Source organism: Gopherus flavomarginatus, chromosome 4, assembly GCF_025201925.1.
Source record: "Gopherus flavomarginatus isolate rGopFla2 chromosome 4, rGopFla2.mat.asm, whole genome shotgun sequence".
NCBI classification, from domain to species: domain Eukaryota; kingdom Metazoa; phylum Chordata; order Testudines; family Testudinidae; genus Gopherus; species Gopherus flavomarginatus.
Window position 1 is genome coordinate 121,002,138 of NC_066620.1, and position 16,448 is coordinate 121,018,585.

General features: G+C 41.3%; 1 protein-coding gene across 1 annotated transcript in view; it reads right to left on the reverse strand.

Moving 5' to 3' along the window:
• LOC127049203 (golgin subfamily A member 6-like protein 1) overlaps positions 1–16,448 on the reverse strand; it is a 49,128-nt gene that overhangs the window by 32,167 nt on the left and 513 nt on the right. Inside the window, exons 2-4 of the mRNA XM_050949760.1 lie at positions 9,707–9,797; positions 9,428–9,506; positions 4,432–4,546 (exon numbers count right to left, since the gene is read on the reverse strand). Coding sequence (XP_050805717.1) covers positions 4,432–4,546; positions 9,428–9,506; positions 9,707–9,795 — 283 coding nt within the window. The 5' untranslated portion in view covers positions 9,796–9,797. The remainder of the gene's footprint in view (positions 1–4,431; positions 4,547–9,427; positions 9,507–9,706; positions 9,798–16,448) is intronic.

Here is a 16,448-nt window from a genome sequence, read left to right on the forward strand (position 1 = left end):
CACTGGAAATGTCAGGTTTTATGGCTTTCCTGACCAGAAGATACAGCTGTCAATGCCTCCTCTTAATAGCTTAGTGGGCCACAGGTATCAGCTCCTCTATCCAGGCCTGGCACCTCCAGTAGTCTTTCCCACTCAGCCCAGTCAATGGACCCAAAGAAGAGCTCTGTATAGCTCAAAAGCTTGTCTCTGTCACCAAAAGAAGTTGGTCCAATAAAAAAAAATATTACCTCATCTACCTTGTCTTTCAAATATCCTGGGATCATCACAGCTACAAAAACACTCCCATTGAATAAGCTGACAAATGCTTCACACTGAGAAATGATCTTTAGTTCACAGTTTCAAAGAACCATAAGAGACAGCCCAGGCAGAACAAAGTGAACCATAGAAGGCAGCACAGGCAGAACATGGTACTGAGGGAGTTGCCTGATGTGATTGCAGAGCCATTGGCAATTATCTTTGAAAACTCCTGGTGACTGAGGGAGGTCCTGGACGATTGGAAAAGGCAAATATAGTGCCCATCTTTGAAAAAGGGAAGAAGGAGAATCCAGGGAACTACAGACTGGTCAGTCTCACTTCAGTCCCTGGAAAAATCATGCAGCAGGTCCTCAAGGAATCCATTCTGAAGCACTTGGAGGAGAGGAAGGCAATAAGGAACAGTCAATATGGATTCACCAAGGGCAAGTCATGCCTGGCCAACCTGACTGTCTTCTGTGTTGAGATAACTGGCTCTGTGGATATGGGGAAAGGGTGGACGTGATATACCTTGACTTTAGTAAAACTTTTGATACGGTCTCCCACAGTATTCTTGCCAGCAAGTTAAAGAAGTATGGGCTGAACTAATGGACTGTAAGGTGGATAGATCGTTGGGCTCAATGGGTAGTGATCAACGGCTTCATATCTAGTTGGCAGCCAGTATCAAGCGGAGTGCCCCAAGGGTTGGTCCTGGGGTCGGTTTCATTCACTATCTTCATTAATGATCTGTAGGATGGCGTGGACTGCACCCTCAGCAAGTTTGCAGATGACACTGAACTGGGAGGAGCGGCAGATACACTGGAGCGTAGGGATAGGATACAGAGAGACCTAGGCAAATTAGAGGATTGGGCCAAAAGAAATCTGATGAGGTTCAATAAGGACAAGTGCAGAGTCTTGCACTTAGGAAGAATCCCCTGCACTGCTACAGACTAGCGACCGAGTGGCTAGTCAGCAGTTCCACAGAAAAGGATCTAAGGGTTACACTGGGTGAGAAGCTGGATATGAGTCAACAGCGTGCCCTTGTTGCCAAGAAGGCTAACGGCATTTTGGGCTGTATAAGTAGAGCATTGCTAGCAGATTGATGGACGTGATCATTCCCCTCTATTCAGCACTGGTGAGGCCTCATCTGGAGTACTGTGTCCAGTTTTGGGACCAACACTACAAGAAGGACGTGGAAAAATTGGCAAGAGTCGAGCGGAAGGCAACAAAAATGATTAGGGGGCTGGAGCACGTGATTTATGAGGAGAGGCTGAGGGAACTGGGATTATTTAGTCTGCACAAGAGAAGAATTTGATAGCTGCTTTCAATTACTTGAAAGGGGGTTCCAAAGAGGATGGATCTAGACTGTTCTCAGCAGTACCAGATGATAGAACAAGGATTAATGGTCTCAAGTTACAGTGGGGGAGATTTAGGTTGGATATTAGGAAACTTTTTCACTAGGAGGGTAGTGAAGCACTGGAATGGGTTACCTAGGGAGGTGGTGGTATCTCCTTCTTTAGGAGTTTTTAATGTCAGGCTTGACAAAGCCCTGGCTGGGATGATTTAGTTGGGGATTAGGTCCTGCTTTGCGCAGAGGGTTGGACTAGATGACCTCCTGAGGTCCCTTCCAACCCTGATGTTCTATGATTCTAACGGAGAAATTGCCTTATGTTAATTTGTGTGAATGATTAATGATGATACTTAGGAAATGAGGGTCTATTGTTCGCCAAGGGACTCCAACTTGTCAAAGGCCTGAAATTGTGTAAAGATCCTAGGGTCCCAGTCCTTTGTACCTCAGCTTCATCAGGGGAAGTTTGAGTCACCAGATTGAGATCCCGGTTATGCTGGTACTCTCTGAATATGATATTGAACATTAGACTACAACCTATGGACTAAATTGTAAAAGAACTCTTTGCAACTACAAAGCTCACCATCTCTGTTATGTATCTAAACCTTAAGAACTGAACTCATGTCTGTATGTATATTGATCTTTTAACCATATTCTCTCTCTTTTCTTAATAAATTTTAGTTTAGTTAATAAGAATTGGCTGTAGCGTGTATTTGGGTAAGATCTGGAATATTCATTAACCAGGGAGGTAATATGTCCGATCTTCTGGGATTAGTAGTACCTTTTCTTTTATATGATGAAATAAGATTTTCAGAAATCTTCATAATATTTGATTTGGTACCTGGATGGAGACCTGAGCCTGGGTTACTTTAAGGGAACTGTGTTGTTGGTTTCTCAGTAACCAGTAAGGTATAACAGATTTACAAAGCCAAAACTAAACAGCTTCTAAGTACTGACACATCCACCAGCTTTGGGATTTGTCTGCCCCATTCTTTGCAGTTCACCGTAATTGAGCGACCTCAGCTGGCCCCCATTGGGACCCCAGTCACAACCACTAAGCCCCCTTTTTGTCCTGTGACTACAGGTGTGTTAAAAGGCCACTTCACCTCCACCCTCAGAATATGTACTAACTACTTATGCTAAACCATCTAATCAATCTTATATTTAGCTGTGACACTCTGTCATAAACAGATAGCTAAGGGTTAATGTCTCTTTCACCTGAAAAAAAAAAGTAACCTGAAGCACCTGACCAGAGGACCAATCAGGAAACAGGACTTTTTGCAACTCTGGGTGGAGGGAAGTTTGTGTCTGAGTTCTTTGTCTTCTGCCTGAATCTCTCTCAGCTAGAGAAGGATTTTTTCTATTTCCTGCTTTCTAATCTTCTGTTTCCAAGTTGTGAGTACAAAGTTGGTTTTTTGTTTTGTATTTACATGTCTATAGTTGCTGGAGTGCTTTAAATTGTATTCTTTTGAATAAGGCTGTTTATTCATATTTCTTTTAAGCAATTGACCCTGTATTTGTCACCTTAATACAGAGAGACCATTTGTATGTATTTTTCTTTCTTTTAAGACCTGTTGGAGTTTTTCTTTAGTGAGGAACTCCAGGGAATTGGGTCTGCAGCTCACCAGGGAATTGGTGGGAGGAAGAAGTCAGGGGAAAACCTGTGTGTGTTAGATGTACTAGCCTGACTCTGCATTCACTCTGGGAGAGGGGGGAAGAGAGATTGACTCTCGGTAATTCTGTTCTCCAGGCTGGGAACGGGGAGGGTGGATCCCTCTGTTTAGATTCACGGAGGTTGCTTCTGTGTCTCTCTCCAGGAACACCTGGAGGGGGGGGGGAAGGGAAAAGGTTTATTTCCCTCTGTTGTGAGACTCAAGGGATTTGGGTCTTGGGGTCCCCAGGGAAGGTTTTTGGGGGGACCAGAGTGCCCCAAAACACTCTAAATTTTTTGGGTGGTGGCAGCCAGTACCAGGTCCAAGCTGGTAACTAAGCTGGAGGTTTTCATGCTAACCCCCACATTTTGGACGCTAAGGTCCAAATCTGGGATTAGGTTACTGACATGAGTGGCAGCGTCATGGGATAGACAGAATCCAGAAGCCAGTAGGAATATTATATTTTTCTTTTCTCTGCTAGGGCTTTTTAGCAGAGAGAAACAGTTTGGTTTTAAAAGGAACCAGAGAGAATTTTTTTTCTCTGCTCTCTCTGGCAGTTGTGGCTTGCATATTAAGCAAGGAACCATTAAGCTGTGACAAACAGGTCTTGTGTGAGACAATAGCACTCCCATTGAGAGTCATTACCAGCACTATATACATGCAAATAAAGTGGTTTTTCTGGTTTACTTTACATTGAAAAAAGTCCTGTTTCCTGATTGGTCCTCTGGTCAGGTGCTTCAGGTTACTTTTTTTTTTCAGGTGAAAGAGACATTAACCCTTAGCTATCTGTTTATGACACACTCTGAGTACCTTTTCCAGACGTGAAGAAGGAGTTTGTGTAGCACAAAGGCTTGTCTCTCTCACCAACAGAAGTTGGTCCAATAAAATATATTACCTCACATATCTTCTCTCTCTAATTATTCACTGAGAGGCAAAAAGGAACTGGACAACCAGGATACAGAGTGCCTGTAAAGAGCAAGGGATTGGCACCAACTCTCGATTGATCCATTTCTACCTGACACCAAAGGAAAGAACTCACCCGTTGTCCACACTAGTGCCACAGTCACAGAACTTCGGCTGCTTTTCTGGAACCTGAAACTCTGCAGTTTGTGCCACTCAAGGTATTAAAAAAACAAACAAACAAAAAAAAACCACTACACACATTCAGATGTTGACATTTGATTCCTGAAAAACAATTACCAGCTGCAATATTGATCTGGTTATTAATTCGTTCTCTATCTGTTTTCAGCATATTTAAACTGGCTTCCTTTCGCTTGAGTTCCAAATGAAGGCCATCAGCTTGGGACTGTAATTCCTGTAAAAAAATAAATATTTTTGTGGTGAAAGTATGTTTAATTATTACTAAATATTTCCACAAGTGTCAAATGCTCATTTATTCTGGTCGGCTGCATCTCAATTCAAATGAATAAAAATTTAAAAAGAAACTAAACACAGATAAATGCATTCAGATACAAATTGCATATTTACAGTGTCAGCATTCCAACCATCTGTTTCAAATGTCTATTATACTCACACTGAACGCAGTTTAGTTCAGACATGTTAAAATTTTGAATTATGAATGTAAAATGGTGGTTTCATTTGCTATAGTGCTTGCAATAATATTGTTTCAATTTAAGCAGTTTTAACTATTTAAATGAAGAAGCCTTAACATTAAACATAGATGTCCATTTACCAGTTTCATTAGTTTTTTTTTTTAAAAAAACACTTTTTAAACATAACATTTTAAGAGATCAGTTTAAAAAATACTGGAGAAACAGCCAATTGCTTACAATGTAAACAACCAAACAGTATGTATTTTTCCTTCCATGTTAAAAACTTTGTGATTCACCATGACTTAAAATTAAAATTTCTTTAAAAAGAAAATAATCTTTTTCCATGCACTATATGAGCATGAGCAAGGCAATGAAGGCTTCTCAGAGTGGAAGATTTAGACTGTAACTCTCCTGCTAAGGAATAGATTCAAATGGGAGACCATAAGGGACATGGTCTTTATCACAGCCAGAGCTATGAGGGCCTGATTCAGGAAGGGAGAAGCCCAGTGCCTTTGTGATGAGGCATCAGCACATCAAGGGCTCTGGATGGCACTGTTGCCTTGGCTCCTTAATGAGGAGCCAACACCTTGGCACAGAAACATGGAATTCAGCCACTCTAGGCCCCCACCACTGCACACAATCCTCTTTCTAACAGAACACACTACTTGCTGGCAAAACCCCCTTCTCATTGAAGGCCCACTCACTCTGTCTTCCTTCCCTCAACGTCTACCTCCAACCCTTTGACTGCATAAATGGCTTCCTACTGACCAGGAGCATGCATTGAGTATGGCTGGCAATTCTGAGTGTCAGGCAGGCAGCACCAGAAGAAGAAAGCAACTCTCAGATCTGACCAGTCCCTTTGGCTAATCTTGGCATAGTTCAGTGCTTTTATTCTGAATAAGTGGAATAACAGTTTGTGTTTGATTTTTAAAATGCCTGGGTCTGGGATGTTATCAAAACACATGTGGGTGTGAAGTTTGGAATATATGGGAAATACTGAACTAGTTGAACAGTTGGAGGAACCCTAACAAATGCAAGAAAAACAAAGCAAAATTTAAAAAAGAGGAAATATTTTAAAATTTTACCCTGCCAAAATCATCAAATATTTAACTAAAATTATTACGTGGAAAATGTGACAATCCTCTGAAGTTACCATGTCACATTCGAAGGATTTTTGTCTGGCTTTGACTTCTTTGAGAGGTCTCAATGCATCTTTATGAAGTAATTACTGATGCCTTCATTGTATATCTTTATAATTGCACCACAAACCAGCATCCCCAATACACAAAAAGGTGCTTTTTCTCAGCAGGTCCAGTACATATTAGTATTATGATGAGAAAAGAAAAAGTTAGGAACATTTTCAAATAGTCTACAGTGGAGAAATTTTTCAAACACACCTTAACTCAGATGTGAGCAAACTACGGCCCACGGCCCACATCCAGCCCGCGGGACCGTCATGCCCAGCCCCTGAGCTCCCTCACAGAGAGCCTAGTCCCCAACCCCTCCCCCGTTATTCCCATAAGAACATAAGAACGGCCGTACCGGGTCAGACCAAAGGTCCATCTAGCCCAGTATCGGTCTACTGACAGTGGCCAATGCCAGGTGCCCCAGAGGGAGTGAAGCTAACAGGCAATGATCAAGTGATCCTCTCCTGCATCATCTCCATCCTCTGATTAACAGAGGTAAGGGACACCATTCTTTACCCTTCCTGGCTAATAGCATTTATGGACTTAGCCACCATGAATTTATCCAGTTCCCTTTTAAACATTGTTTTAGTCCCAGCCTTCACAACCTCCTCAGGTAAGGAGTTCCACAAGTTGACTGTGCACTGTGTGAAGAAGAACTTCCTTTTATTTGTTTTAAACCTGCTACCTATTAATTTCATTTGGTGACTCCTAGTTCTTGTATTCCCCTTCTCCTGCAGCCACACCGCAGCGCAGGCCACACTCTGGCCCACCGCTCCCGCTGGGTAGCATGGCGAGCGCAGCTGGCTCTGGCCGGGTGTCGTGGCTGCGAGCTCCTGCTGCTGGTAAGAGGGCGGGGAGCAGGGGGTCCTGGGAGGCACTCAGGGAGGAGGGGGAGGTTGGATGGGGCGGAGGTTCTGGGGGAGGGGCGGTCAAGGGATGAGGAACAGGGAGGGTTGGGAGTGGGAGTCCTGGGCGACCTGTCGGGGGCAGGGATGTGAATACGGGTCGGGAGGGCAGTCAGAGGACAGGGAGGGCTGCATAAAGGGGTGGGATCCTGGAGGGCAATTAGGAGTGGGGGGTCTCGGGAGGGGGTTGTCAGAGGACGAGGAGCAGAGTGAGGTTGGATAGGGAGTAGGAGTCCCGGGGGGGGGGAGCTGACAGGGGGCGGGGGTGTGGATAGGGGGTGCAGCATTCAGGGGACAGGGCGGTTGGATAGGGCGCGGGAGTCCTGGAAGGGGGCGGTCAGGGGACAAGGAGCAATGGGGGTTGAATGGGTTGGGAGTTCTAAGGGGGGCAGTCAGAGGGCAGGAAGTGGGAGGGAGCAGATAGCCTCACTGCTGTCCCCTATTTGGGAAGGCACAGCCTTCCCTACCCAGCCCTCCATATAGTTGTGCAACCCCGAAGTGGCCCTCGGGCCAAAAAGTTTGCCCATCACTGCCTTAACGCCTTTTCTGATTTTTTCCCCCAAAATTTCTCAGAAAATGTCTACTCTAAGATGAAATATGACATGAGAATTTAGGGAGATTATTTTCTTTTTTGATTATGGCTATGACATAGGGCTTCAAGTTTTGGTAGGCCCTAAAGCAAAAAAAGTGGAAAGACCCTCGATAGCAAACATATGCAGAAGACCCCTGAGCCAGTATGACCTGTTTTAAAGAAACTGACATATCTTATATCATGTATACATGTTTTATTATTTATTACCAACATGCTTGGTGATGCACAAGGTACAAAACCAGAGACACTCCCAGCCCCAAAGACCTTGCAGCTGATGTACAACAAGGGACATAATATAGCTAAAATCAACTTCAAATACACCACTGATGAACCTTTATGGTCCACAGTTCTGGGAAAATCTTGAAAAGGATGTAAATTTGTAAGGCATTAGAAGACTTCACCTCTTTTAAAATGTGGTTTTAGGCTAGCGTTTAAAAAAAAAAAAAAAGCCTAAAATCAGGCTCCTAAATAGGTGGTCAGGTTTTCAAAAGTGCTTAGCATTCACTCCAGCTCCCATTGCAGACCCATGGAGGTTCCACTTCAATATATTTCTGAACTGAACTCTGTAGCTTATGTCTACTAGTGATTTTACTTTCCAATTCATAAGCAAAGAACACAATATCCTTATTCAGTCAAATTCCTTCATTTGACTTATAACCTATATCTGATGTGCTGTTCCTTTACTTGTTAACACCTCTACAGATTCACTAAGAGCATGATAACAAACCAGAATGTCATACAAAATTACTTAAACATGATGTAACCCACCATGATGTAACCCACCAACACACAATCAAATGTCAACTCCTTTAACCCACTTGATCATTTCCTTTTTCCGTCATGGTGGGCTATCAGTAAAAGATTTATGCATGAACATGACAGACTTAGCAAAGTTGTGAAGCCCTAGGAGACAAAATACCTCCTTTTGCTGACATAAGCTAAGAGAACAAAAATGCTTTTTCCATATTTATTTACATAGAAATATACTGAAGCTTTTCTTCAAAAATGATCTGTTTTGCTCACTAAATGTATTCCCTCACTTAGATTAGTACATGGATTTAGGTGGTGCATGGCTCCTTTCTGCACCAAGACTTTTTTTATTCTGCTATAATAATATTATATATATTATTATGCCAATATAGCTCCCCGTATGGACACTGAATTCTGGATTAGTAATCTATTGTGGCGTAACTATTCTGGAATAAAGTCACTTTTTCTCCTAAGCAGAGTATACCCATGAAAAAGTTATATTTACAATAGCTATAGCACAATAATTATTCCATTATAGCTATGGCGGTCAACTTCCCCATATAGACAAGACCTTGGTTATTAACTTTAGCTTTGTTCTCCTTGTAAGACCAGGGCTGTATATAGGTAGATATGGCCAGTTTAGGCAACAAACTTTTTTAAAGGACACAGTCAACTTAAAAAAAAAAAAAACAAAAAAACCACACCACTGAAATTCTTTATTGTTGTTACAAGTAATACTTACATTTACTATAATTAAAATATTTGAGAAAGTATTTATTGTATTTTTTTCCTGTTTATACATTTGACAGCATTTTTGTAGTCAGGCTTCAAACCTTTATACACATGCTTAATTTTAGCTCATGAGCAGTCCAACTAATTATGTGATATGTTGTTGTAGAATGCATCTTATTCATTCAGTTTCCCATTTTGCTGTCTTTCATTCAACAACAGGAGTAAGGAATTTTTTTTTAATTGATTGTAAAATCATAACACTAGGCAGGAGGACTTGGAACATGTGCAGTAGCTGAAACTATTTTAACTCATTCTTTGATGCTATTTCAAGTTGACACAACAATTCACTTTATTTACAAAAAAACCCAAAAGACAAAAAAAACCCAAAGTGCAAAAAAGCTACAGTACTTGATAGAAACAGAATGGAACACAGAGTTATTCACATGAAAATAAAGTTGTATAACTGGAAAAATGTACCTGTAGCTTTTGAAGCAAGTGTTCAGTTTCAGAGGTAATGCGGGGTTGAAGATCAGTGGCTTTTTTCGTCTGTTCACGCGTAATAATGGAAAGTTAAGATCAAAAAGTGATTTTAAATTAATTACATAAAAGTGCTGAAAAAGTTTTTCTTTAATCAAAACAACACTAAACAGTTAAAATGTTTTACTCAGCTTGTGTGATCTTACTGTATTTCCAAGATAAGTTTTTCTTGAGTACGGTATATTTATCTCATTTTTAGCAAGGTATATTGAAGGATATAGAAAATTGGCTTCCAGTTCAAGGAAGTAGATTTGTTGCTGGAGGTTCTTGATGTACTCAGATTCTATACTTGAAGTTGTATTCTCCATTGCTAGAAAAGATTAATTCAAAACTATATGTACATTGTAATTATCAAGCAACAAAATATTATTGTATTCATAATATATTCTCCCTATGTCTCTATTAAACCTATATCTTCTACTCATCCTAGTATATTTTCACACTTACTGATGATAGTGGTGTGCAATACACTGTAATGCACACTTTCCTAAAGGAGATTCAGTTACAACGGCTATGTAGTAATATCAATGCTAAGAACAAGATGATTTCCAATTCAAATATCAGGAAAAACCTTATACAAGTTTACCCAAGGACCAAAAAACTGTTTTTTTCTGAAGAATTTATGCCTAATTTGTAAAACTTATAAACAATGCAGACAGAATTATGAGACTCTGCTTCTCAACAATTAATGAAGCTGAGGTTTAAAGATGCTCACATCTCCTAACAGTCAGTATTTAACATATGAGTGTATGCTCCCAATGAAAAGGGCTCTCTTCCTTTCATCCTTTTCAAATCTGCTACTAGTTAAATTATTTTCCCAATGAGCTGACCTTTTCACCACTCTTCTGCCCTCGAATTAGAAGATTGGTAGGACCTCAAAAGGTCTTCTGGTCCAATCCACTACATTCAAGGCAGGATTAAGCATTATCTACACTATTCCTGACAGGTTTTATCTAACCTGCTCTTAAAAAACCCCAACAACGGTGATTCCAAAACCTCCCTTGGCAATTTATTCTGGTGTTTAACTACCCGGACAGTTAGGATTTTTTCCCCTAATGTCCAATCCAAACCTCCCTTGCTGCAATTTAAGACCATTGCTTCTTGTTCTATCCTCAGAGGTTAACAAAAACAATTTTTTCTCCTTCCTCCTTGTAACAACATCTTATATACCTGAAAACTGTTATCTTGCCCCCCTCAGCCTTCTCTTCTCCAGACTAAACAAACCCAATTTTTTCAATCTTTCCTCATAGGTCGTTTTCTAGACCTTTATTCATTTTTATTGCTCTCTTCTAGATTTTTTCCAATTTGTCCACATCTTTTCTGAAATGTGACACACAAAACTGGACACACTATTCCAGTTGAGGCCTTATCAGCACAGAGTAGAGCAGAAGAATTACTCATTGTGTCTTGCTTATAACAATCCTGTTAATACATCCCACAATGATTTTTGCTTTAAAAAAAAAAAAACAAAAAAAAAATACAAAACCCCAGTGTTACACTGTTGACATATCTAGCTTGTGATCCACTATGACCCCCAGCCTACTCCTTCCTAGCCAGTCATTTCCCATTTTGTATGTGATTTTACCATCCCAAGTTAAGCACTTTGCATTTGTCCTTATTGAATTTCATCGTATTTACCTCCATTTGTCCAGTTTATTCAGATCATTTTGAATTTTAATCCTATTCTCCAAAGCACTTGCAACCTATTTCAATCCTTTCATTAATTCTTGTTTCATCTTAAAAACAAACAACTCCCCAATTCCAAAATTCCTTGTCCTCACTTTAAAGGCACTTATATAAATTTCACCCCGTACCTATAACTCTGCTCTTTTTATCCAACCTCCAAATTACTTCTATGTTCCTTCCAATCCTTTCTCCCTCTCCTTTCTTTTATACTGCTTTCTAAGAAAGCAAGTCTCCCTCTCAGTTTGCATTTCTCAGTCACTCTGTCATATGCCTCCATAAAACACACATACATCAAGGAATGCTTTCTTACTTCTCCCCATATCCTCCCTGAGCTGAAATGCTATGCCATATTTAGTTGTCCATCCATCTTGCCTACCTAAAGGCTAAGACCACTGGGTCTTGGACCACATCTTATTCTGCTTGTAAAAGCACCATATAAACATACATTATTATATATATTGTTTTTACTAATAATAAATGCTCACAAGGTATCTATCTCCAAAACAGGAAGAAAATAAAGAGGTATACATGTATTTGAAAGTGCATTTCTTCATACAAAATATGCGCTTATGTTTATCAGATTTAATACAATGTTCAATTTCTAGCATTCAGATCAAATAATTTAGGTGTGTACAACTGAATATGCAATTATACTAAAAACTCACAGGTGCCTTTTGTTGGATTCACATTTAGCCACCTGTGGTCAGCTGGAAATGATTAAATGCTTTTTTTCCCCATTTTTAACCATTTCTATAGTGCAATGCCTATCAGAATAAATAGATTCAGGAACCATGCAACAGAATCTTATTTTCAATGACATTAAAAATGGCAAATTCAAAACTGATAAAAAGAAACACTTCTCCAAACTATGTATAATTAGACTGTGGAACCCCTTGCCCTATAATGTCACAGTGAACAAGAACTTTGCAAGAATCAAAAAATTACTGGACATTTATACTGACAACAAGATTATCCACTTACATACTAAATGCTAACAAACATTTTAGAAAGGATATAAAACCTCATGCTTCAGGTTTTAAACTAATCTGTATTAGGGATTAAGATGAGACCTTTGGGAGTGGGGGGACAGATTACCCCATACCTGTCTATCGCAGGGTTTGTTGCACCTTCTACTGAAGCATTGGGTGCTGGACACTGTTAGAGACACGATACTAGAAGAGATGGACCATGGCTCCGATCTAAATGACAATTCTTATGTTCTCACTGTTTTTAATGATTCCAAACATTTACTCCTGGGAGAATGCTGCACCACTGCGCATGTGCAGAATTTATGTCTCCTATAGATTTCTTCGTTTCCCTGCAGAAAAATGACTCTGATGGGGAAGCAAAGGGAAGCCACAAAAGCAGTCATGCGACCCTCGCCAGCAGTATGTTTCAGGTGCCCAGGGCAACTGGCAGAGAGGTAAATCACTGTGGGGCAGGGGTGGGACTGGGGAAGACCTGGCTGATGGCTCCTACCCTGTGCCGGCCTCAGCTGCTAGTCCTGGCTGCGCTAAGGAAGACACGACTTCCTCTTCCCCTGCACAGCATCCAGGGCTGGCTCAGACCCACCCCCCGATTTCTCCCCCAGCTTCAGAAAGCTCTGCAAGCCCCCCCTACCCCGCAACTTCTTGCGCCATCGCTCCTCAGCTGCAGGGGGAGGGATCCCTGTACAGGGATCTGTTCCCCTATCTGCCCAACCCCCATGCATCCAGATACCCTCATACCCAGACCTTCCCACCAAGCCTCATACCCTTGCACTCAGAACCCCCCAATAAGCCCCATTGTACCTGGACCACCCTGACAAGCACCCACACCCAGACCCCCCTGGCAAGCTCTATATTCCACACACCCACACCCCACCCTGCTGAGCCTCAACCACCTTCACCTAGACCCCCCTGCAGTGTCCCATTACTGTTGCACCCAGAACCCTCCAACAAGCCCCTGTGTATCGAGATCCACACACATACAGATCCCCCACTGAGCTGCCCACATCCAGATTGTCCCACACAGAACCCTCTCAACCCACATCTGGATCCACCCACACTAAGTCCCTCCACCCTTAGATCCTGCCTTGCTGAGTCTTCCTGCCCACACTTAGTGCACCTGGCATGAAGGGGTAGGGCTATGGGTGTTTCGGGGGCAGGCCCGGTCCTTGCGCTGTGTCAGGGTTGGATGCAGTCTCACCACTGAGTCCGTGTCCCATGGGCAAGCTGCACAGTGATCTCCCATCTCTGTGAAGCCAGTAGCCTGTGCTCCCCAGTGCCATGCTGGAGCCTCCACTTTTATTTCAGAAATAAAATTTGCAGAATTTTGAAATAATGTTCACTGAACTTTTATTTTTTTGGTGTAGATTTTTTTTCAGGAGTAATACATTGTAAAGCACATCTGCCATGGCTCCAAGGGATGAAGTAGTGCCGGTTTTATTATTAAAATATTAATTAAAGAAAAAAGGTACCAAAGTATTATATCATGAAATAAGAATACCTTGGCCAAATTACTTCAACATAGTTGTTTCACATCATAATGCGAGATTGCTTTAGCTACAAGAGAACAGCAAAATAATTTTTAATGAAGAAACTTTTCGTGCAATATTCTGCTTATCCTACTCATATAAGCTAATAGGCTAGGCATAAAATTTCATCTTTAGCAATCTGGTCTCAAGAGATCAATGGGTGTTAGTATGAAGAAGTGTTTCTAAGACTTAATTTAAGGATACATTTGGTAACAGTGGATATGGGGTCTCTATCCTAGTACAGTCCTCGTGCAAATGAAGATTGCATACTGTGCTTTCTTGGATGCACCCCGTACTGACACATGGCCTGATATGCCTTAATCTTGCACTATGACCATAAGTGCTAGAACTAGTGGTGCTGAAGGTGCTGATGCACCTTCTGGCTTGAAGTATGGTTTCCATTATAGACAGTATTTACATTTTGGTTCAATTGCTCTCAGCACCCACACTATACAAATTGTTCCAGTACCCTTGACTGTGATATACATTACACAGGGGATATGTGAAATCCAGCATAAGTTTTCAGTTCTAAAAACATGAGGATTGAGTCCTTATAGTGCAAGATCATAATGACAGAATTCTTTCAACCTAGAAAGACTATTTTGTGACAAAAGGAAATCAGTTTTTTAGAACTCTATACCTTTTACCCTTCTGTTATAGCTAAAGAATAGATGGCATTGTTAGATTATACAAATGTTAAAAGATCATTTATAAATTCTAGAATTGCTAAACTGCTCATGAAACAGCTGAATTTTATGAGTCAATTCAGAATGAAGTAGTAAGTAAGAGTTTAAAAATGGTACAGCTTACCTACCTTCTATGAAATGTGATTTTCAGAAGCAAAGTAACCAAGGCTGTGGTATTAGGTACTTGTAAAGGTTATTAAGGAATTTGAGGGAAAGGCAACAGCAGATTTATTTGAAAATACAAAACAGCTGAAGGCTTTATTGGAAAGCTGTACTGAATTAATGCTTGTTTAGTTTGGCAAAGGGTTGCCACCTGGTTAGTTTATTACTAGCTCAGGCTGGTGCCTCACCTCATAAAAGCCAGATGAAATTAAGATGAAGCCAACTTTTTTAAAATGATGTTTAATAAATAAAAATAAAGCCACTGTATAGCAGAAAGTGTAAGATTCCCTTCCCTTGCTTTTCTGTTTGGAAAAAAACCCAAGCAAACCCCAAAAATCTGAAGCAAGCAGTGAATTCCCTAGACCCCCACCCCCTGAATTTCCCCAACACCCTCCTCCAGTTATATGCAGTGTTGGAAACTTAGTCATTGGTTGGAAATTTGAATTGAAATTGAAACATTAATACATTCTTTAAAAGCATATACAGTATATGAGAAAATACTTGTACCTGAGAAAGCATAATGGTTTGAAAAGTATGAACAAAGAGTGGCTTCCTCGTACAGCTGTTCTTTATGTCAATGTCAGCACATTTGTTTCAACTATATTGGCCTTCTTAATAATTTCAAATGATTATTTATAAGCAAGGTCTGAATGAGCTGACCCCTGACACCTAGTGATGAGCCAGGGATGGGTGGAAAGGCTTTAGGACCAGACTGTATTTACATGAACACACTTACTCTGCCTAGGTATCCAGCAGACATAGCTGTGCTACCCAAACGATCAGTTTTGGCTGGTGCTGGGTTACAAATCACTTAAGTATTAAATGTGGGGGTCATGAAATGTTGTTATCCTTATTGTATGAGTAAAGGGCAGCAGAACTGTACATAGCCTGACTGAAGGGGGTGGGGGTGGGGGTCTCTCGCAGTGCTTAATTTGTGCTAGGGCTTGCCAGGGCTGAGCTACAACACCTCCAGGCTCGGCCATTCATAGCCCTAGGACCTCTGGGCTCATCACATCAGTTATGAAAGTAACAAACTTGCTTGAGCCCCAGCACCTCTTTCATTACAAATTAAGCACTGGTCATGCTCAACTAAGCAGGAGGTTTGGATGCCAAATCCTAGTGAAGAGAGAGAGTGGGGCACAAGTGTTTTGCTTGATGGTATGGGCTTTGTCTAAGAGTCACAGGCACTATTTGACCTGTCCCTCTATCCCGTTGAGAGACAGAGCTGATTAGGCTCCATAGAGTGTCTTTTGTTTGGTAAGTGACCACTAGAGCTGGAATCCCTGATAATCAGGTTTAAGTGCTTAGACCTGCTTTAGGACAGTGTTTCTGTGGAAGAGAAAGCCCAGCCTGCACTCACTGTGAGGCTCCCCAATGGAGAGCTGAAATCACTGAGAGCTGGGTGGAAACTTGGGAGACCAACTTACGGAAGCCACAGTGGCAGGTGGCAGCAGAAGGTGACAGTGCAGGGCCATTAGGGACAGGGGGGGTCGAGTGAATGGTAGCACAACAAACAACAGTGACCAGAGCATTGACTTCACTCCAGAATGCTAAACAACAGCAGCCAGAGCATTGACAACATTGACAACAACAGTGGCCAGAGCATTGACTTCGCTCCAGAATGCTAGATTTGTGACTGCGAATCTTAAATAAATATACAAGATTTTTAAAAGGCATTATTTGCCGAGGTCATTATCTCACAACATCACTATCGCCAAAAGGTCATTAGCTTGGGGAGTTTCTGTATTAACTTTTTTTACAATTATAATTTTTTTTATATAAGTACAGTCATATTGGGGCAGACCAATGGTCCAGCTAGCCCAGTATCCTGTCTTCCAAGGGTGACTATTCCAGGTGCTTGAGAGGAAATGAACAGAGGGGGGATCATTGACGGATCCATCCCCTGTCGCCC